Source organism: Hippoglossus stenolepis, chromosome 9, assembly GCF_022539355.2.
Source record: "Hippoglossus stenolepis isolate QCI-W04-F060 chromosome 9, HSTE1.2, whole genome shotgun sequence".
NCBI lineage: Eukaryota > Metazoa > Chordata > Actinopteri > Pleuronectiformes > Pleuronectidae > Hippoglossus > Hippoglossus stenolepis.
The window spans coordinates 15,037,101-15,060,769 of record NC_061491.1 but is presented as its reverse complement, the minus strand read 5'-3'; the positions used below and the strand labels follow the sequence as shown (position 1 = coordinate 15,060,769).

At 41.7% G+C, this 23,669-nt stretch overlaps 1 protein-coding gene across 6 annotated transcripts; it reads right to left on the bottom strand.

Moving 5' to 3' along the window:
* Positions 1 to 11: 11 nt before the first annotated feature.
* On the bottom strand, positions 12 to 21,863 carry LOC118115168 (transforming acidic coiled-coil-containing protein 1). 6 transcript variants are annotated; one of them, XM_035166167.2, is made up of 14 exons: positions 21,766 to 21,863; positions 11,529 to 11,620; positions 8,393 to 8,804; positions 7,026 to 7,061; positions 6,509 to 6,566; positions 6,349 to 6,406; positions 5,789 to 5,841; positions 4,834 to 4,968; positions 4,651 to 4,727; positions 4,333 to 4,376; positions 3,733 to 3,893; positions 3,040 to 3,146; positions 2,806 to 2,926; positions 12 to 2,232 (listed from the first exon to the last, which is right to left on the bottom strand). In XM_035166167.2, exons 1-14 carry the CDS (start codon positions 21,768 to 21,770, stop codon positions 2,164 to 2,166), a joined length of 1,428 nt encoding a protein of 475 aa, XP_035022058.2. In that variant the 5' UTR covers positions 21,771 to 21,863; the 3' UTR covers positions 12 to 2,163. The 6 variants fall into 6 exon arrangements, with proteins under 6 accessions (XP_035022058.2, XP_035022057.2, XP_035022054.2 ...); XM_035166166.2 differs by lacking the exon at positions 21,766 to 21,863 and adding an exon at positions 20,175 to 20,537; XM_035166163.2 differs by lacking the exon at positions 21,766 to 21,863 and adding an exon at positions 13,234 to 13,769.
* Positions 21,864 to 23,669: the final 1,806 nt, after the last annotated feature.

Below are 23,669 nucleotides of genomic sequence, written 5' to 3'. Positions count from 1 at the left end.
AGTTGCAGAAATTTCAGTGGAGCAAATAATATTTATTCAAGCAAATGTACAAACAATCACCGTTAGTCCTCAACACAAGTATGACAATCCCATTTCTTATTTACAAACACAAACCGTGACTCAGGAAAGGGAAGTTAGAACCCAGGATACCCCTCCATACAGGGGGTCTGGACCAGCTCTCTGTTTAAAGTGTCCCAGCCTTTAGCTCTGGAGGGTTTTACCCTAATAAAGTTTCTAAAGACTACGCCTAGAACGTAGTCTACCCTGCTTCCTCTGGTACAGCACCCTACTGAGTAACCCTTTAATTCAGACACAGCTCTCCTTCCATAGACCTTAGCATGTTGATAGATTTTCAAGTCCAAAGGATCTGTTGGTTTCATTGGTTCAAGTAAAGTATGAAGTTACACACACTTCAACCTAACTCACAATCACAAAGCTAAGGGTCACAGCTTCACTTTAACTGCAGTGTAGATATTCATCTACGAACGATAGCAGTGGCAGAGCAAGGAGCTCGAGCAGATTCAATTCTATAAGTAATAAAAATCACGAATTCAAAATAATACATCTAAATGAACAGAGCTGAGGCTGGAATGGTATTTACCAAAGGGAGGAGGACATGGGCTGTACAACCTTTCTTTCCTGTCACAGGGAGTTGGGGGTACCAGTGAGAAAACAATATTTTATAAAATAAAGACAAACAGCTGAGGCAATGTGACATTAGTTTGGCACAAATATAAACGGTGGCACACAGGTGGGTTTGTGACATGAGTGGATTTACATGGTGGTTAGGACGCAGCGCCTGACTCCAATGAACTGAGGATGGAGACCTTTAAAGTGACAAAAATATAAACTAAACGCTTGTTTCACTTTGTTAACCAGTAACTGCTCGATTTAAATCATGGATTTGCAAATAATACACTGTATAATATTGAGGTAAATTGAGACTTTCCGTAAAACTGGTGTTGGGGAGAAATCGTCTTGTTTTTTTTCCTTCAAAAACACATTTTAACAAACATTCAGTTACGTCACAACCACCTTGAGTCTTTATTAAAGCGCTGTGCTGCTGAATGCAACTAGTTTAACAAAAAATGTAAATCCTGAGAAATGCAAAGGTGTAAAAAGCAACGTGCATAGAAACCTATTTATTTGTTGAATAATCACAAATAAGCAACAGGAAAAAAAACTTGGAACAAAGATGTTGAATTCTGAGTTTCTCTCACGGTGAGAGGTCGAGTGGAAACACTGTGAGAGAGGGATGTTTACAAAAAGTGACAATGCAGCACTTGTGTGAAACACAGTGTCATTATGTTGTAGCCTTGTTCCAGTTGTTCAGGATTCTCTACTTGACAGTTAATGACCAGTGGTGTTTATACAGTCACAGGAAAGTTTATGATTGTCAGGTAATTATACGTCTCTGTGAATGATACAAATATTCGGCCGCTCTTTAAATAGTCTAGAATATAATCTGTGTCATACTGTAAATCATGTGAGGCTGAAGCTGAGAATTATTTGAAGTTTTAGATTCACTGAGGTCCAGATTCCCTCAGGTTTCAGAGGACTCCTGTACTTCCTCAAACAATCTGAAATCCTCCTCTTCAGCTCTTATGCAGCTTGACCTCAACTCTGACCTCCTTCGGCCCGATACAGTGCCCCTGAGCTTCTCTCTACCAGAGTGAAATTCCTGTTTACCTCATAGAAAAATACATTTTATCGATTGTTGCTTTTAAACAATCCTTGTCAAAAGCCCATCAGAGCACACGCCCAAAACATCCTGCATTAAGTCTGATGTCATCCTGCACGAGCGGTTTGCTAAGGAATTGAGCTGCTAAGCTGCTGGGAGTTGACTCACAAGCAGGTTGTTGTTGGCTGGCACCATGGACAAAAGCATAAGGGGCCAAGATGAGCTCATAAAGGGCAGTAAATGCAAACAAAGTGACAACATAGAACCAAACTCCCGGCAATAATTAACATCTACAGAACCTCTTTTGATTCTGGTCACATGTAGTGCAATAGTAGTGTACAAGGAAGTTACTTTAAACATGTGTACATGAGCAGTCTCTGAGAGGAAGAGCTGGCACAGGGTAGAAGAGCTGCTTCCTGGCTGGGCACATGCACGGGGCAGGACCAGAGGGACGGTGGAAGCTGACTCACAGGGAGTGGCTGTCAGTCGATTCTTCCCATTTTGGCGATCAGCTCATCACAGATCTTTGTCAGTTCCTCGATCTCTTGATTCTGTGACAGTACAACGAAGGATGAATTAGTACATTTCATGCATCTCTATTTACTTGTTTACTACAATACAGCACAACTATACAGCATAAAAATATACTAAGGCCCCGTTCAGACCTGGTATTAACATCCGTCCAGAGAAATCCAATGGAAAGCGTTAAATTTGTCTGCATCCTGAATTACTAAGTGATTGGATCTCACTTCCCCGCTCTATATGCAAATATTCACATTTGTCATTTGTGTTCACAAATACCAAATTTTTTTTCAGCCAGTCTGACTTTACAGACAACAGACAACATTGATGACAAAGTTTCTGTGTGTTGCCATGTGAGTGTTTTGCGATGTGTGTGTGAGTGTGACAGCGCAAGTGCCCCAGGATACATTTGCGTTCACACGGTGAAAAGACTGAGGCCACATGTGTCCACCTCTGAATGTGGTGAAAGTGATCAGATATCTGGATGCATTCACACGTGTACTTAGCACTGTCCGCTTGTTATCAGATCACTCAGAACAAATGTCAATACCAGGTCCGAAAGGAGTCTAAAGGTGTCATAGAGAAGTCGGGACGTCTCTGACCTTCTGCTGCAGCGCTTGTTCCAGAGACTCATTCTTCATCTGCTCCTTTCTCAGGCCTGCGTTCAGCGCTACGCTCTCTGAGCTCGCCTTCGTACGCACCTGAGCGATCTCCTCATTGGCCCTGATTTAGACATAGAAGCAGGGAAATCAACAGATGTGTCATATAACAGAGTCGCAAACCCTGTGGAAGTATTTCATTTGTTAAGACAGATTTCTCTTTAAATCTCTACATACTTGTCTAGTTTCTCCTCAGCATGGACTTTCAGTGTGTGGTATCTCTGCTCCTCCTGTTTGACTCTGGCCAGATATTCCTGAGCACACTTCTTCAGCACCTCTTCATTCTGTTTGAGGAAAAAATCAAACGTCAAACACATTGTGATTTAAAAACAAAACTCAGACGGAGAGAAAATAGATTAAATGTTGTATGTATATCTTTACAATTTTCTAATACAGTATTAAACTTGGCTTCGGTCTAATAGAGACATGATTCTTTAAAGCTTTTCTTGTATTTGAAAACATTGTGGGCTCTTCTCCTCCTAATCTTCTGCATTCCTGCAGTCCCACACATGTGCTGCTGAAAGCTTCACCACAGCTGTCTGTTTCCCCTCAAGCAGCTGTTCTGCAGCAGCTGTGAGTCAACTGTTGGTCAAGATTTGGGCACAAACAGCTTTAATCGAGGGTTTTCTGTGTGGTGTTTGTTGGAGTGGAGGAGAGAACAGTGCCTGAGGGCAGCATTTATCCAGTGACCTTCCATTTAAAGCCCTGTTGCTCTTACTTCAAGACGACCACTGCCCCTGATCACGCTTCCAACCTTATTCTGACCTTAATCTTCTTCCAGCCCTGCTATTGGCTGATCACCTCAGCATTTGAAATAGACACTTTCCTTAAATACTTGTTTAGACTTGCACTTGTCCTACGACCCCTTACTTTCTTAAAGCCCTCCAGGGTGCTCTTCATATTTTCATAACGTCGAAACACGTCAGACAGAGAGCGCTCCACTGAGTTCAGGTCGGTCAGCGCTGCTTCCTTCTCCATCGTCACTGCATGCAAAGCCTTCTGGGACCTGGCACCGTTGCGCTGCTCGTCCTCTGTGAACAGTGAAGAAGAGGATATTAGTGTGAAGTGCTAAATGACAGATTTCTAGTATTTAGTCTAGTAACAGTGATTGAAAAATTATATTTTCCACAAAAACAAGGACAAGTTCAAACATAAATAGAGAAGATTTGTGTCATCTCATAGTACAAGACGACACAAACCACTGTGACACTGAAACAGTGAATCATGTGGTTACAGAGAATAATATAATGCTGACTATGCAGTTCAAATAATGATACAAAATTAAGCATGCTTAGATGACAAATATTTAGGCGCATGAGAAATTTGGTGCAGATACAAATTAAAATCAGGATCTACTGAATTTAAACGAGGTTTCATAAACTATCGGGCCTTGGTGGAGTTATGTGCTCTACTGAGTGCCATGGTTCTTTGGTTTGTTACAGTTTGTTACGTTTAAGGATTTCTACTCACCGAACATCTCAGCAAATGTCTTCTCATATTCTGCAACAATCTTCCTGTAATAAGACAAAACACACAATGCGTCTTAAAACGAGAGGCATTTAAAGATAACACTTACATTACTACACCGATACTTCCACTACACCCCCCAAACCCTTATAATGAAAAAAAGGAAGTGATAAATTAGAGATATTTTTGGATCAATGTCTAATGCGTCTAATCTTATGTCCAAAGGGTCAGAACCTCACGTGAGCCTCAAATTGAATCAGTGTCCGTTCATTCTTTATAAGAATTGAGTGAATAAAAACAGGCATTAACATGTTTTCTAACCTCATCTCATTGACTTCTTGTCTGCAGTCCTCGTATTTTTTCTTCCAGTCGTTGGCTTCCACCTCTTTAGTGATGATCTGAAAGGAGATGCTGTCTGTGAGTAGAATTCTATGTACAAATAATACCAAGCTGAATATCTACACGACAGACACACACTGGATGTGAGTGAGAAAGGTGTGTTACCTCCTCTCTAATAAGAGTGAGAACAGCTTGCTTCTCTGTTTCACTGATGCAGATGGAATCAAGGACCTGACTTCCTGTTTTCTGCATCTCACTTTCCCTGGAGTTGCTCTTCAGTTTGCACGTGTCGTCGTACTGCTGGGGACAGAAAGGAATCAGTCACGTCTTCCTGATATCAAGGAGGTAAATCCACCTGAACCTTTGAAGAGTTTATAAGGTATTTATGACAATATACCTACTTATTTTCCAAATGAATTGAATACAAACATCCAAGTTATCTTTTGTTTCTGTTATTTTACTTTGAACATGTGACATTGCTCTCTGTACACCTGATCTGTCTTTCTCACTTAACATTTCTTTTTCATTCTATTAAAGCTCTTTCCCTCTCGTTTGTTACTTCATACCCATTTTGCCTTGCAGTCTGTGTTCTCCAACATCCAACATCCTTCATCTTCTCCTCCCTCTTCTCCTCCCCCTTGTCTCATCCCACTGTCATTTTGTCCTTCCCTGGATTAGGACCGTCATATTCTAATCTCCTGAATGATAATCTAAATCCATCTGTCACCTGAGTAGATGAACATAGTGGCAGTCACTGAGAAGCTCCTGCTGTCCTACAGCACACTGCAGTCATCGTATCAGTCACCCGGTCATGCTGCAGCTTCATATATATAATCTACTATATAGTCTGTAACCTATTTGGATTATTCATGTGATTTAACAGATCTTTGCCACTGTTGTCATCACAGTGATATGAAACATAAGGACTTCGCTGTTTTCATCCCTGATGTTGATTCGGTAGTGACCTATAAACAAGTGCTTTAGCTCCACCTAGTGGTTTTAGGAGAGACCTTCATCACATGACACAGTATGGATGACAACATAACACAGTCATGATTAAATAGACTGTATACATGGTTTATGGTACAGTAGATTTATCACGAATGTGTTAAATCCTCACCACAGAGCAGCAGTCTGACTCCTCAGGAGTGGACGTCACTTGGCAGTCTTGGACTGGAAGAAAGCAACACACTCATGGTAAGAATATGAGACATGAGAAGTTAATGTTACAATAAAACTTAATGTTACAATAAAACCCCAAACAAATGTTTTCCTGAGTCGTTAAGACTAATTCCACTCACCACAAATGAAATGGTGTCATTTATTCTCATGACTGAATGTAATATGTCTTGATATTATTGTAGCAGCGAGTTGTACTTCATGCAGTAAACGGCACATGTATGATATTTAAAGTTAATGATTAATGTGGTGTTTGTTTGTAACAGTAAAGCAAAGTTGACCTTCTCACTGTCCGGTATTGATCGAGCTCGGCTGATTGTTTGCCCTGAGGGAAGCTGAAGTCAGCTGACTAAACTTTAACATCCAGCCATCTGATCTCTTTACATGAGAGTTGCTCCCTGAGCTGAGATACAACTGAGCTATCAGAGTGTACTGGAGCTGGGTGCCTCCAGGAATGTAGAAATTAGGAACGCAACAATAAAGTTAATCATTGGTGCTTACCGCTCGCACTGCTCGCCAACTTCTCCTCGTCTGTGGCGTGGCCTCCATGATGGTCATCCTTTAACATCAGCAAACATTCAACCACACAGACAGTATATATTTCAACAGCTAATGCAAACACATAAGTCAGATGTTGCTTAAAAAAACAGAGAATTCTTACCTGTTCACTGAATTCTTTTTGCGTCGGCGGCTGGATCTGTTTCACTTTACAGGAGTTCCTGAGTACAAAGATCAATGAGAAAATTAGTATCAACACAAAACAGATCATATCTCTGTATGTGCGAACATATGGGGATGAGAAGAAAAAGCAGGAGAGACACAAAAGCCCAGACCTCATAGCTCTGCTCTGTGTGTGTGCTGAATTCAAATGCTTTCCTAAAAGGGCTGATTTACGCAGGAGAAAAAGCAGATTAATGATGAAGGCGTTTGCCAAACTCAAATAAGAACAAGAACAGTTGCACAGAGCATTAGAGGGAATTACATGGTTTCCACTAACACCGTTTCTCCTCCACTTTCTAAATCTATTGTTCACTTCCCCCAACTTTGATTAAAATGAGGTCAAGTGGAAGACACAGCAGGATGCGGAATGAGCCTGGACTGGGACTGCTCTATTCAGAACAGCAATTTACAAAAGACACACACACACACGTCTGCGCACACAGTTAGACAGTACTTACAACAGAACACAGAGGAAATGGACTTGCTCTGCAGTCCTGATGCCACACAGAGAGAAGGGAAACAGAATGATAGGTTTGAAAGGAAAAGGAAGGAAAGACACAGGAGATGTTGGGACAGGGGTTAGGTCAAACACAAGGTGAGTGGGGGGGTTATTATAGTTTAGAGAACAGAAAGTCCAGACTTCGAGACAGAAACTGGAAAGAAAAGCCTAATTGAACTAATGTACAACCATAATCCTCCAGAACCAATGTCAGTAATATAATAATTACATTTTAAAAAGTGATTTCTGGACTTATCCTTCAAATATTTTCATATTTGTGAGAGATTTATAAAGTTACTGAAAATACTTGGAATAAAAACTGATTGGTCCTCTCCTACATTATCATCTGGGCAAAGTCCAGCGACAAAGAAACAAACTGTAACCTGGAAACAAACCCTACGACCAAACCTGAACTTTATCTGAAGACTCCAATAAGGACAATATGTAAAATAATGGAAGCTAAATTACTATACATAACAATGGCCTATAATATGTAATCTATTACAAATTAAAGACGCTGCTCTTGTACAGGTAGTGTGTTGACCCTGTCAGACCACACATGATACGATAATAAATAATATATATAATCTAGTCCATCCACATACAGTAATAAAGAGTGATGCCAATAGAATTGAATAGAACTTCTATCAAATCTGTTAATCTTTGTGTACTTAACTGAACTCTCACAACAGCAATGATTGTTCAAAAATAGTTTGCAGTTTATTGCTGTGTGTGTACACACACAAAAAGAAAGTGATTATAATTATTCTGGGGTTTTGCTCCAGTTAATGGAGACCACAAGAGGGCGTTGTTGCCACGTTAACTTCTCTTTTCACCATTCAAATAACATTTAGTCAACAAACGTAAAGCAGTTGTTAAAAATACTTAATCCCACTGTGAGAACTGAAAAACGTCCCCACATCATCAGCTATGGAAGAATAAAAGCAAACCCAAAACTAATCCTAGCCAAAGTGATCTCAAATCCTAAGATAAAAATAAGAGCAATAAAACCATTAAAAACTATAGTAGTATTAATGATGAATGAATGGAGAGACTTAATAGCGGACAGACCTTTAGAGAGAGCAGAGCAGGTCACAGGCAACAGCTTGTTAAAATGGGAACATTTTGATCCCTTCAGGTTCACTGTGTACAATAGCAGCCATTCACTATTGTTCCCTACAGCCATAAAAGAGAGCAGCGTCTTTTTTATGCTTGAAAATCGGTGAGTCATGTTAGTTCAGTAAATGGAGCTCCTGACTGGAAAGAGGATGATTATGATTGATGAAGAGGAATGGCCTCTGTGCATGACTGTAATCTTCTACTCACGTGATTATGGCGTTGCTGGTCTCGCAGGTCAGTTTTGTGTTTGACAGCATAGAGTTTTTGTTGCCATTGAGCAAATCGGGATCCACACAGGCGTCACGACTGGAGATCAGGTCTGAGTCCGGGCTGGAGTCCGATGTCACCGGAGCCTCATCGTCCACCTCCGTAGGATCGGGTTTGTTCAGTGAGGAGAGGACACTCAATGAAGGGGGCCTGACAGCTGGAGGCTGGGGCAGAGGGGTGGATGGGGAGAGGCCCTCTCCTGGACTGGGTTTGGTGCTTAGAGTCAAATTAAGGTTCTGATCCAAACAGAAGCTGCTGTTGTCAGGAGAGGAGCCGGTGAGGTTGTTCAGAGAATCAACAGCTTTTTTTTTAGAGCTCTCGTCCAGAAAGTGGTTTGTAACATCAGGAAAACCTGTGAAAAGAAAAGTGAGTAAGTTTATACATCACATTATAAAAGCAAAATTCCATTAAGTGCTTGACAATAGTAGAGTAAAATTAAAAGAGTAAAATACTGTAAATAAAAATTGCACAACAGCAGGTTTTAACCGGCTGATCTTGAGCCGTCTAAAGACCCTGAGCCATAACAAATCAAAAACACAGTTTCCTTATGTTTTAAACCTGGAGTGAGGAACAGCCAACACTTTTTGAGACATCTTGAAGACCTAACAGTGACAAAGGACTGCAGCAGATCTCTACTGTCGACAGGTGCATCACTCGGAAGATCTATAAGTGTGATCACAACAATCTTCATTCTGATCAAATTCAGAGTAGAGAAACAAGATCGGTGTCACATTTATTCTTTTAGAGGACCTAGTTTTTCACCGGATAAGTATAGTCTATTTTGTCTCTTTTAGCTATGTTTTTGGTGTCTACCAACTCCTGAGGGAAATATCTGGCTTGTATGCTACTGATGCTCCACTTTTTTCTTCAGCTAGTGGCTCCCTGTGCCTGTCTACCGTTTGGTGCAGGGCAGGTTGTGTACAGTGAGGCTTTCAGAGAAAACTGAGGCTGAAAACGATGCAATGAGAGCAGTGAGAATGAATTAGAACAGTGAAGTAGAAGAACCATCCTAGGGGTGACGCAGGGAAAATTGATCTTATTCATGCGTCTCAATCCTGTGACGGCCGTTCCTTCTCCTGGAAGAACATTTAAAATAGCTGCTGACTTCCTCTCGCACCACTTTACATCCTGTGTCCCAACACATCCCTCTAACGACCACAGCAGCAGACCAGGCTCTGTTGAGTCACACGGCTGCAGAAACACAGTACACTCTGTTACTGGAAAACGCACCAGCACACATGCACTGTAAAACACACACAGCTACACACAATAATAAACCCACAAAAGCCTCTCCTGTATTTTTCTTTACGTCTTCTCACCATGCCCAACGTGAATGAAGCCCCTGTGGAGGTGGGTGACAGATGACTTAAGACCGAGTGTGTGACTTATTACATCATAAAGTCAGTTAATGGAAGTTTAGCTGAGCTTCTGCTCAAAATATAAGGCACTTTCAAAAACACTGCATTCCCACCCTTCAGAGACATGGAACAGATGTAGAGGAACCACACCCAGAAATGGAGAGTACACACCACCACGTGGCCTAGCAACAAAAACAACAACAGACTTTATTACAGTTTCACAGCTCAACTAAAAAAGAGGAAAGGGAGATGGAGGGGGAAGTGTGTGAGAGAGTCGGTGAGAGAGAAAAAGATACTACAGTATCCAGGTACTGGTTCAACAGTACATACTATTTATTGTGGCTCGTGCCTGTTCCCATGTACAGACAGCGACCCCCCCCCCGAGCTGTTAAGTCTAATTATAGGGAGCCAGGCTATCAGTTTCTCAACACAGTCGATCTTTTATTTATGAACCTATAACCCCCATTTTGTACTGACCATGTGACGGGTTTAGCATGAAAAGGAGACTGTTATTGTCTACAAACTAGATTCAATACCAAACACATTCATCTCTCTGTCATCATCTGGCACAGCATCCCATATGCTGTGGTCAAAACATGTCTGCTTTCAAGAGGCTGAGACATCCACAGCGTGCAGACGAATATATATCCTCATACACCCCGAGAACATGTCAAACTCAATTGAGGTGCATGAAGAAAGTATCGATGGCATTTGTTTCAGCGCAGAGGATCCACTCCAGATAATCTATTGCCATGGTAACACGTGGTGCTCCTGTCTGTGTGGGTGAAAGCAAGACAGCTGAGAGGGGAGGGGGCGCGAGGAGGGGGCCTTTCACACCAGTGGGCCTCTTTGGCAGCTTCAAACAGGCCGGACTCAAATACTGCCCACTTGATTTACAAGTCTCATGCACACAGTATGCACAGCTGATAATATGCTGATCATAGATCTGTAGCAAACATGTGGTGAACATACAAAATTACACAAAGTAAACATTGCACTGTCAAAACATAATTTCCAGAGAAAGCTCTTTTAGTGCACATTTCATGGACTGTTGCTGCAGGTTTTTGTAATTACCAGTCATTTGAACACCTACATAAACATACAGCCCAGGTTGAAAAATACCGGAAATCTCCTTTATAGAATAGGCTGTATAGCCAATGGAAGGATAATAGGATAATAATATTTTGCATTACTACTAACAGTCATTACTGAAATGTTATTTATGTGTTTACATGTTTTCCTTCACTCCCAGTCCTGATCTAGGTCTGGATTTCTTTTCTTTTGAGAATTTTGTTTGAGAAAAAATAAAATTGAGCTACAGTGAGGTTATCCAGGACACTGGGACATCGCTGTTGGTAATCACACCCAACAATGTGCACCACACCCACCAGTGATGCCGATGTGGTCAGTGGTGAAACCCAAACCAGAGCGGGCAGCGAAACACTACTCTTCATTCTCATGTTAAGTTGCTCTTCAATGCTGAGACACAAGCAGCCATACAACTACTTTGGCTTTTTCCATTTAAACAGGAATTAGACAAGATTATCGATATGTTCTGACATTCTACTGTATGTACGCTGTTGGGTATTTTGATAATGTGACAATAATGTGCAGTTGGTACCAAAAAAAGCTTTTGGTGCTTGACACCACCCAGCCATACCTGATCACTGTTTGGGTGTGACAGATCAGTATAAAAGACTTGGGTCAGCCTGTCTCACCTGTGTGGTTGCAGTTGTCCAGTTGGTTCAGTAGCTTCACGACACCCGGAGACTCGGCCTCTGGAGTCTCGAAGGTTCCCTCCGAGTCGGAACTGTGAGGAGAAAGAGAGAGGACGAAACAGATTCAGTTAATACTTGCCATCTCATTGATATTCAATTAAATATTACAAACAAAATAGAAAATGTACTGAAATGGAGAAGAATTACCCACGAAATAAGTTTTCTTATAAAGTGATGAGGAGTTTGATATTAAAACAAATCACACTGCCTGGTTGAGAGCTATAGGAATGCTTCTCACACAACATTCTACTGTCTTTGAGAACAGTGAGGCATTGAAAACACTGATCAGTCTAAATAACAACATATAAATGCGACAAGCAGCTAAAATAAAAAATAACAATGGCAGCCATGGTTGTGTGTTGCAGTGTCAAATTAACTCTAACAAATGAATACTGGGTTTCCTACACAAATCTTCTGTTTTCCTCAAGTGGCAGGAAAATAATAGATTTCACAGCTCAAAGCAGCTTAAGATAAACAAGCTGCTTTTATTTTACAGGAAGGGAGAGGAAAGGAAGTGAAGCCCTACAAGGCCACCTGCATCCTTTGCCTTTCAATAAGGACACACTGTGGGACACAACACTCATTAAAGCACACACACACACACAGCGTCTTTTGGTCTGCTGTGTCAGCTGCCTAGACACGCAGCCCAAATTTATTTCCAAACTGCGGAGAGACAAAAAGGCGGGGGGAGACAGAGAGAGTGAGAGTTTGTGTACGAGCGCCTGTTCCCAGCTACTCGAATGCACATCAAAACGTCCACACGCTAATGAAAAACAGCACAGGAGGGAACAAAGCTCCCAGTGCCAGCAGACAACCGCACTCCATCTCTGTGATACCAGTTCACACAAACACATTCACACACTCTGGAGCTCTATACAACGCCGCCATCCAGGGCTAATCCTAATATACATACCCCCATATCCTGCACACACACACACACACACACACACACACACACACACACACACACACACACACACACACACACACACACACACACACACACACACACACACACACACACACACACACACACACACACACACACACACCCAAATCACATCCCAGTGATGGCCCCACTGGCTGCGATCTTGGATGGTTACTTAGGAACTAGAAATGGACAGAAAAAAATCAAAGGCTTTGGAAACTGTGGCTTTCCCCCCCCCTTCCCCCCAAGCTTCAGAAACTGTTTCCAAACTGCCAAACAGCTTTGATGCACACAGAGACACACATTCACCCGTACTCAAAAACATAAAAAAAGATTTAAGACAGTCAGATCCTGAGCAATTGATTCACACAAAGCAGGGACTGATGAAACAAAAGTTTGAGTGACTGTATTTTGACAAGGAATCTGTTAGCCGAGGACAACAGCCTGACGCGACCACTGAGATCCACGAGATCCACTGTGTGTGTGTGTGTTTGTGTGTGTGTATGTGTGTGTATCCACCACCTGTCAGTATGACTCATGAATCATCACTGTAATCAACACACAAACACCCGCACAGACACAATCAGTCTTTGAGTCCAAACTCTATTGAAAACAGTTTTATCTGATTTTCTTCAACACATCGACCTGTGAACCATTTATCTTTCTGACTTCACCCTCACACATACACATATAAACATATGTGGCCAACCCTCTTACTTGTCCTCTCCGAAATCCTTCAATCTGGGCTGCCCATCTTCTCCGGCAACCGCAGTCACTGCTGACCACGTCCATTTGGCCCACTGGACGGGAGACAACCAGGACATCCCTGAACCACGTCGAGTCCTAAACCTTAAGCCACCCCTGGTGTTTACAAGCAAACTTCCTCTTCCTGTGGATAAGTTTAGTCGTATCTGTCAGTCACAATGGCAAAGCAGTGCCGCACTCTGTCTATTAACAGCAAAAAGAAGAAGGTGGCTGTCAAAAAAATCAGCTGTTGTTCTGTCTTCTTGCTTCTTGCTTTCTATGTGGCTGTCTCACTTCCTCCTCTTGCTCAGCCGCTCAGCTTTCCCATCCTGCTCCTCTGCGTGGTTGGCTCTCGTGAGAGTGAAACGTGTCTCACACTGCTGCTGCTGCTGCTGTTTCTGTTGCCGCTCTGCTCTCCACAGCACTGACTCACACGGTGCAGATTACTGAAGCATCACTAGTCACTCCTCTCTCTGCTCTCCTCCCTCTCCCCTCGCTCCGCTCTCTGTCTGGGTGGACGATCAGCTGGTTAACACACAGCAGCTCTTCCCTGCTCCCATATGTTTGCTAACTAGCTCGCCCGCTCTCCTCCCAGATTCTTTGAAGGTTTGATGATTGTTAAAGAAGCCAAGGGGCAGAAGAGAGGCAACGGTTTGTGTTTGAAGACGCAAAGAGGAGTCTGGTTTCTCCGAGACAGAAACTACCAGATGCTTGTGTCTCCAAAGAAATGGAGATTAAAAGAGATAAAAGAAGAATGGGAGGAAAGGGAGGAAATTATGGGGCATATATATTTTAAGGTGATGAGTTTGAATCTGCAATATCCATTATTTCTGAAATGACCCTCAAATAAAGCAAATTCAGCCTGCCTCGTTGCTTAAAATTAAATTTGAATCCACTAAAGGGCTTTTTATCAGCATTCTGGCAGTGTTACAGATATATTACACCCTTTAGGACCATGTTTGCTTCCAAACTATTTTTGTACTTTACTGTTGCCACCACAGCTGGGTGGCCCACTGTGTGTTTGAGGCACAGTCTCAAAGTAATTTGAGTTGTTAATGGTTTGTTTACTTTGCAGCTCCCAACAGAGACAGTGGATAACAGTGATTACGACACAAAACTCTGCCAAAAGTAGTATTGCCTGGATAATTAAGAGAAGAAAAGAGCAATTAAATTGCAGATATTTTCAGCAAAGACTAACAATGTGCCCTTTATATAAAATGTATAACTGTCACACGAGTCCAAATGGAGAATATTAATCCAATAATGTTGTGGCGAGTGAGTAAACCTACAGGGGATCTGCTGTTCACAGAAAATATCCAGGTCAGAAAGTCAACAAATCAATAAAGCAAACCTAGATTGAACAATAACAACACAAATACTCATCAGACTGACAGAAAAGTCATTGGGATTAAAGCTCTCATCACTGCTTACACACACACACACACACGTACACACACACACTCGTGGATGGCTTATGTAACTTCAGGCTTTCACATTTATACATCTCCCACACAGACACACACACACAAACGCACACGGTATCTAGGCCAAATGAGATGTGTTCTTTTGAAAAAAATAGCATGGAGCATGACTAATCTTATATCAGGGGGATGGCTAAGCCACTGTGAAAAAGGTGCATGGGGGAAAGAAAAAAGGAAGGAGCATAGATGCTTCTCTTTTTCTTTTAACTTCGAGGTACCTTTCCTCTCCTGCTGTTTACTGCTCGCACATGAGACACGTGGACGGAAAGGCAAAGGCTCTCGAACTGATCAGTCTGAGCTGGTCCACAGAGACACACAGGCAGATAGATGAGAAAACATGCACGCACACATGCACGCAAATAATGTCACACACTGGTGAGCACAGAGAAAGAGACACTGTTCAATCTGTGATGGATGCACAGACCAAAAAAATGAGCAAATTAGAGGCACGACAGATGGAAAACCGAATCAATTAAAATGGAGGAGAGCAAGACAGGGAATCAGTGGGGAGGGAGATGAAAGTGAGTTTTTTTACATATCTATTTGTCCTTTCTCTCCTTTGTCTCCTTATCTGTCAGTCAGGACAGCTAAGAGGACAAACCTGTCCGTCTTGCAGAGGACAAGATCTGCCAAAGCTAACAAAGTCCCTAAAGCAGAGCACTCTGCGGTACATCACATCCTGTGTTTACACCGAGACACCTTTAAGCTGTAAACTCGCCTCTGGACACACAAAAACACACAGAGAGCACATGACAGGACAGGGAGACAACATGCAGCGATGGACAGAATCGTTATACTGGATCCTCAGGTCTCTACCGGGCAGAGCAGAGACCCACACAGACAGAGAAGTGGGAGGAAAACAGAGGGGAGGGGAAAATAATCAGCTCTTATGTAATACCATGAAACCACAAGTAGCACACAGTGGCAAAACAAACACATACATACACCCTATGTGAGTTGAAGCTGCCATCTTAGACAAAAAGACACACGAGACCACACGCACTGAACCGCAGCCACTATATGTGCATGCCGTCAGTTAATCCACCAAGAATCCACAACCTTAATCATCAATTACATTTTGACTGATGGCAGCATGTGTGGTTATGAGCTAAGAATAAATCGGCAATGATTAACATGTCAGTGAGCTACAACAGAGGACATGTGATACTGGATGAGGTAACTATGTGTGTGTGTGTGTGTGTGTGTATATAGATACAGAGAGGGCATTAGAGAAGCCTCTCAACTATCACAGACTGTTTATCTCTGCTCTCTATTCCCTACATGATGACAGAAACTTAAACAGCATGGGCCATTTAGAGCCACCACCAGGTCAACATTTCCCCCAGACCAACACTTATGTGCATTACCAGATATCTTGAAATTAATGGCAGGATGTTTGCTGTGAATATTCTTGATCCCTAGACGATACATACTTGTGTTTTTGGTCATTGTGGCGTTTACTCTAGAGCCACCATCAGGAAAATTCGACTTCTTGATTATGAGAAAACTAACTGGTGAGGACGGGATTGAATCGAGATGGCTGGATGTACAGGTTTATGCTACACTCTCACCTGATGTTCATTGTTTTGCATTATGTACAATTTAAAAAATATTTGTATTATATGATTTATTAGCCAAGTATTTGTGTGCGCTGTGTTTCACCTGACAAAATGTAGGTGTTAAAAGTTAGTTTGAATTATTTGTTGGACACCAAATGGATGAACTCTTTTGATTTTCAGTTTCATTATGACCAATCATCGGGTGCCATGTTACAGGGGTTAGGGGGTTACAACAATTAAATCTTTATTCCCGGTCCAGCTCAGAATAACAGAGTTGTCAGTATGATGTCTGTAAAACATTTGCGGAGTGTAATGACAGCCTTCAATCTTTTAATTTTAGACGACTTAGCTCTGGTCTTGTTTCAATTAGAGGTTACATTCAAATGCAGCTGTAAACAAGGTCATGACTTCAAATGTCTCTCGTTTGATCAACATTCACAAAGAACAGATGTCAAACAGTAAAGTTCAATGTAGTAAACATGTCAGCATTAGTATTTAAAATAGAGGAGCTCCTTGCTAAATTGAAATGATTATAAAGCAAAACTATCCAAGATGGACAAGTTGTCAAAAAAAATTAAAACAGGTTGGAATACACATCTGAGCTTTGATGAATTCTGTCTGAAATCCTTCAGATTGTCTAAAAACATTTGACCTTTTATCATTACAACTTTGAAAGCTTAACTATATGTAATGAGCATTCACCATGAAGAACTGTAAATCTTTGCGGTCTCGCAATATTAAAGACAGTAAAAATATAAATCCTGGATCTGTCCCTTTGTCCAGGTCTGTGCCAAAATTGAATGGGTTCTTTCTTGGCCCATGTCCATCCTTCCGTTAAATTAAAATTCTGTTCGCTAATTTTTGCATAATCCTGATGACAAACAAACCAACAAACAAAAAAAACAAACAACGGGATATTACCACCTTAGTGGAGGAAATAAAAGGAAGGTGTGGATACACGCTCTGCATTGACTTATCAGTCTGCCGTGTATAAATATGTGGGTGTGTCTACGTGTGAAGTATATAGAAATATTGACATGACATGAGTCAGTACGTTTTTCATGTGAGACATTAACTTGAGCTTAAATGTCAGGCTGTAAAAGAAATTCCCTCTGGAGATGGATGAGATGGATGAGCCGGCTGATCTGAAGCCAATAAAACTGCTGGGTCACATTTGTTTGTCTTGTTCTATTATATAGCTCCACCTAGTGATCATTACTGGACTCTCACCCAAATTTAACAAAAGAATTAACAACATTTAACAAAGATTCAGTGACAAGATGCCAGGATGAAAAGAAAAAGACAACAAAAGGAGATGTGGGAAGAATAGATGTGAGAGAGCAACGGGGGTACACAACAGCTCTGATTTCACCTTTGGGAGCTGAAATGGGTGGACAAGGTCTCTGGTTTCACCATGGCAACCAATAGGGAGGAGGCCACAAGTGTATTCCACTCTGAAAACCATGCATATAGACACCACACACCCACCCTCACACAGATAAGTAGGAAAGGATGTAGCACAGCAGAAAATATTAACCATCTTCTGTGGATTTTTAGACGTCAGAGTTTCCCCTTTAATAGTACAGGTCAAAACTATTTTCTAAGTCACAAAACTAGAAATAATAACGCCGACAAAATAACAAGTGAAACTTCTCTCCAAGCCAAGGGAAATAAAGTGCAGCAATGAATCGTGCTCATTGTGCTTGAATCTGCCATTTTTACAAAAGGTCATAGGTTACACAAAATATTTTTATGTAATAAATTATTTCTCTCGTTGTTTTTAATGACTGACCTTTCTTTTTTTTTCGATTTTGCGCTTCATGTTTTTCTCTCTATGCAACTTATGATTTGGGTTTGTTTTGGTGAGTACCACCGGGCCTGAAACAAATTCTTGGGGAAACACTGTACTTAAATATCGTGACAGATGCTCCCAAGACTTTGATGAGCTTTTGTGAAGCACAACTGTGTTCCCATCCCTTATATCTTTTAACAGAGAACACCCAATCATCTACAGTCAGAGCAGAAAACTAGCACGGAGTAAGACTGAATGAAGCCAAGGCACTCGCCCTCCCAGAGCACTGTAGAAACATTGAAGTGACAGTGGCATGAAAGAATGAGGCAGCAAGAGAGAAAGAGAGGAGGGGTTTCATGCACAGACACCAGCCGAGCTATTGTTCGAGAATACAACAGGACACAGGAGCACACAATTCCCACACTAAAGTGCATGAGCATTGTACAGACATGCACACACAGAGCAGGAAGACGACACACCCCCTACTGTTCTACATTATGATGTCTCAATTCATGTTTTCCCTTTGAAGTCAGTGCCCCATGATTTCATTTCCATTCTGCTTTAATTTGCAGTATATATTACAAATACACCTACATCATCTACTACAATACTGTGCAAGTTTCAGCCATTTACCCCAAAATTATTCAGCAGTGGGTTTTCACGTTCATGCTGGTGAATTATTAAATCTAATATTCTCAAATGTAGTGCCCGTCTTTGTGTATTCACTGTGTTTCTCTCTTAGAATAAGAAAAGTTTTCTTCGGCAGACACTCTACGAGAAACGAGCTCCAAATACGGGTCAGCCTCTTCCCAAATGAGGGACTGTTTGGATGTTCACGGGGAACAGGAAGTCCACTGTACATCCAAGACTGCTCCAGTTAAGTCATAAAACGGATGATTAAGCCAACTATTATTAGACTGAAAGCCGAGATCCCACGGTAACGGTTTGCTTCGCAGTATTCCCATAAGGACGCTCCCAACCCCCATCAGTCACACACAAACACAGAAGACTACAGTATGCTTGTATGATGCAAGAAATTTCTTTCTGATAAAAAAAAAAATATGATAATGAGTCTCACTTCCATCCCCAAAACATCTGCTTAAATACAGGGTTTTCGTCATAACAACCACTGCTCTCCATGACATGTGACAATAAAAGGATGCCTGACCGAGCATGACTAAGCAAGTGCATTTACGTGTGTCGAGACAAAGTGGTCCGCTACAAGAGGCTTACAGTGGCTTTTGAAAATAGAGATGAAAAAGCATGAGAGAAAAGAGATCAAATGAGGAAAAAAAGAGGAGGGAGCGCGGCCATGACGTCTCAACAACGTCTCCAAAAACATTTTCGTACATTCTGACAAGGAGACAGCTCCAGTTAGCTGCTGGTTATACATCGCTCAACACTTTACGGTTCTCAGACACAGTGCACGGACAGAGCAGAGCAGAGATCTGTGGTAACTGCTCAGACACAAATAAAGCGTGCAGCTTGTATGATTAAAATACCACTTTAGAATTAGGGTCACAGCTGCATAATTAATAGCTTGCAGCAGCGTTATCTCTCCTGCTCTTGTAACTACGAAAGCTGCTGCTGAAATATCAACACCGACGACAGGAGGGCTTGGACGCTGCCTTGATTTCAGGAGCATGACCTGATCAGCTCATGCACATTGCATGAGCCTCTCTGCTTTAATGGCAACAGTGCTACCATTTCTCTTTCTCTCTTGTATTCTGTGACCCTTGCAGCTCTCCTTAGATTTGAATATCTAAATAATATCCAAACTAGCATAGCAGCGGGGGCTATGTGCTGTGTCATCTGATGGGCTGATTTGATTTCAGTCCAACGGTGAAGGTCCTGGCTGTGACGCAAACATCACAGGAAGCATCATTGCACTTCAACTCCTTGTCTTACTCCCCTTTTCCCCCTCTGGGACACTGAGTTCATACGCACAACACAACACACTCTCACGGATAATAGGATGAACCAACTGTATCAACTCAACTAATCTTGATCATGTCCAGTCTGTGACATGTTCCCTTTCCCGTGACACTCCACACATAAACACAGAAACAAATGCCATCTTACATGCTGCTCTTTTTCCGAGGAGAGCTGACGGAGCTCTTCCTGCTCTGGCTGAGGGAGCCCCCCATGGCAACAGCCAAGTCTGTTGTTGTTTCAGCAGATGCTTCGTATGTCCTTTAAGGTTCACCTCTGCCTCTCGTCCAAACGGCCTGGCTCAACATCAGAGCCCCGTGACGCGCTGCTTCTTCTTCTCATGACTGAGGGGTTATTATTTAACCATCCCGCCTCTCCTCTCCTTGTCCTTTCCGCCCTCACTGTCTCTATTGATGCTGTGCAGCCCCAACACTCAGGACTACTACTGATCACACATGAATAGCTCTGCCGACAGTCCCGCCTCCTCGCTCTACTTCTCCTCATCCTCCATCATCTCTCTCTCTCTCTCTCTCTCTTTTGAAACACACACTTACCAGAGGCAGATTATCTTCCCTTGTTAGGCACTCCACAGTCATTAGAGGGAGTAAACCACAGAGTCCACCTCTGTGTGTAGGGGGGGGGGGCAGTTTAAAGACCACTAAGGAGTTGGAGGGGGCAGATGAAAAATGTGTGTGTCAGTGTGTCATGGGGGTATCTGGCTGGCCGTGATGAGAGCATTGTTCATGAGAGAAAGAGACGCTTCTATTGTTTGACAGCTGAATACCAGATCTGAGATCAAGGGTGAGGGAGGGAGGGAGGGATGATGGAGGGAGAGTTGGCGGCATGAAACACAGGCACGCTCTTTGTGCCACAATCCCACTACCTGCTGTGACCGACAGGCCACCCCTGCAGCCCCCTCTTGCAATTTTTAGCATGACAGTACACACGCACACACACACACACACACACACACACACACACACACACACACACACACACACACACACACACACAGAGCTCTCTGTTTGTTTGCATACATTCACTTGCTAAGCTCTTCAGTTGCATTCTGAACCCTTTACCCTGAAACAACACTGGATACACTTTCAGGTCAGACAGTATGTCCAGTGTGACAGAAAGGTTCACACTGACCGAACTAGATCATGTGACTAGAAAGTTGAACATTTCTTAACTAACGAGGAAAGACAAAGCCTGGAAATGGGATGTGCCATTGCTCCATGTGTCCCGTTGTGTGTCAGTGAATGGAAGTAAGGCAGTCTTACCTCCGGACTGCAGCCTGAGAGCCGTCCTGTAATCCTGTTAGTGTAATGAGCAGTGGTGGAGGCAGGGGTGCAGGGGACAGACCCGCCTCTGAAAACCACTGAGAGGCTTTAGTGCCTGACCTGGGTCACATGAGTCTCTCTGTGGAGCGGGAGCTGCTCACTTCTTCTTCTAACTTCACCACAGAGGACACGAACCACGAGAGGAGCGAATAAAACCCGCCAAAGTGTAATTCCATATTTATGACCGATGATGTGAATATGCGACCTTCTAACGGATGTAGCTCAGGGAGTCGACCGCTACTGTCTCTGTTCACCTGTCAGCGTCTAACTTCAACCAGCTTCGCAAACTACCAACAAACACACGAACAATGCAGCTAACCGCCTCAACGTCATGGTTTGTAAAAAACAAACCTTACAGAGTAAATGAATAAAGCACAGAGTTAAATGAAACTTCAGTTTACCTCATGGTTGTTAGTCCTCAGTCAATTCACCCGCTGCAAGTGATGCTGTGTTTACCACGCGACCGCGCATGCGCCGCCCCGCTGATTTACCATGGCAACGAGGTCGAGGTTCTCACGCCTGGTAGAGTTAACGTTAAAAAGTGAGTAACTCAGACTAACACTAAGGCCTCCTCTTTTAATTTTTATTGATTCATTTTTATCATTTTATATTATTTCAGTTATTGTTGAATTTAATTTTGAACCCTCGTATGTTATATATGTGACTGTTATTTGGGGATTTTCTGTATGTCCCATATTGTACCATACAATTTATTTTTGTAAATGATGTTCCATATATTCTATGTTCCTTCCATTGAAGGTTAAAAAACTAATGTCAAGGTTATAGTTTTAAAGTAAAGGTAAGTATAAATCAGTACAGCAAAAGGCTCCCATGCACCACATATATATCATTATTGTATTTCTGTGTCTGAACGGGATTTTTCTGTTGCAATTACTTTTAAGGTGAAGCTGATTTGAACTATGGATTAATCTGCTGATTAGTTTCCTGATTCCATCAAAGGTTTTCTTTTAAAAGATTTCAGAAGATTGGGACACACTACAAAAGTATTTAAAATACATGAATATATATAGATATATCTTTTGAAAAAGTTACAAGACAAGTAATCGTGACATTTGAGAGGTTTGGACCATGAAATGTTTGGAATTCTTCACATGAAAAATAACAAAAATGAAGTGGACGTCTCTGACCCTGAACCCGAGGTCCCAGACCCTGAACCCGAGGTCCCAGACCCTGAACCCGAGGTACAAGACCCTGAACCCGAGGTCCCAGACCCTGAACCCGAGGTCCCAGACATCTCTGGTTTGAAGCTCAACTGAAGAGGATACAAACCCACTGGTGCCGACCTCCAGTCTGAACCTCCAGGAGACAACATTTGTTCCAAACCTCAAACCATAGAAGAGGAATGAAAAGAATTTAGTAATTTAGTAAAGTAAGAACTTAGTAATTGTTTCTCAGTGTTTCTCATGTTTCTGAATGTATGTTGCTTCTGTGGTTCACATGATTCAATCAAAATAAATGTTTCAATTTAAATGAAAAATGTTGTGTAGTCAATATTTGTCTGATATAAACCTTTGACTATTTGCATCTATTTATAGCCACAGAGACGCACAACAGCAACAATAATTATAACAATGATAATATTGACAATAGTGAAAATGATAAAAGTTGAACAATATTCCAGAATTAACTGAATTACATTCAGGTTATAAGTTGTAATGTAAATTAAAGCCCTCAAAAAGACAATTCATTTGCCTGAAAAAAAAAAATATAATATTATAATAATTATTATTATTATCTTCATCTTGTTTAGATGACACTCATCTCAATTTGAAGTTTATCTGATGAAAGCTCTACGACAAGTTAGTCAAAGTAAAAATGTGAAATATGGCCAAAATGGCCACTAAATGCAAAATGGCATTCATGTAATCTGTAAAAATCTGTATAACTTTTAGTTGTGTCAATGGTTGGAATAAAAACATTATTTAGTTATATAGTTTATTATTATATTAAATGTTATAATAATATAGTTTAATAATAAAAAACTGACGGCCATGCAGACTCAGATCCATCAGCTTAAGTCTGACTGGGACCTTAATTTTCTGCAAAGTTTGGTAAGAAGTTGAGCATGTTAAAGCCCTCAAAAAGCCAATTCATTTGCCTGAAAAAAAATTTAAATAATAATCCTTACAATTTCAATAGGGCCTCCCACTGTTCGGTGCTCGGGCCCTAATTACGATAATCAAAAAAGTTGTCAGCCGATCTACTAATCAACTTATCAAATTATTGCAGGTGTACTTTGTTTATTGTTTTGTGATTTTATGTAAAATTCTAAATTCAATAGTAA

Bases quoted from the DNA above. Each gene is read 5' to 3' on its own strand.
- LOC118115168 (XM_035166163.2), bottom strand. From the start codon at position 13,340: ATGTCCTGGTTGTCTCCCGTCCAGTGGGCCAAATGGACGTGGTCAGCA. The intron at 5,842-6,348 runs GTAAGCACCAAT...GCTTTCTTCCAG, and splicing joins GTTGGCGAGCAGTGCGAGCG to TCCAAGACTGCCAAGTGACG. The intron at 3,147-3,732 runs GTAAGGGGTCGT...TTCCTCAAACAG, and splicing joins CCCTGGAGGGCTTTAAGAAA to AATGAAGAGGTGCTGAAGAA.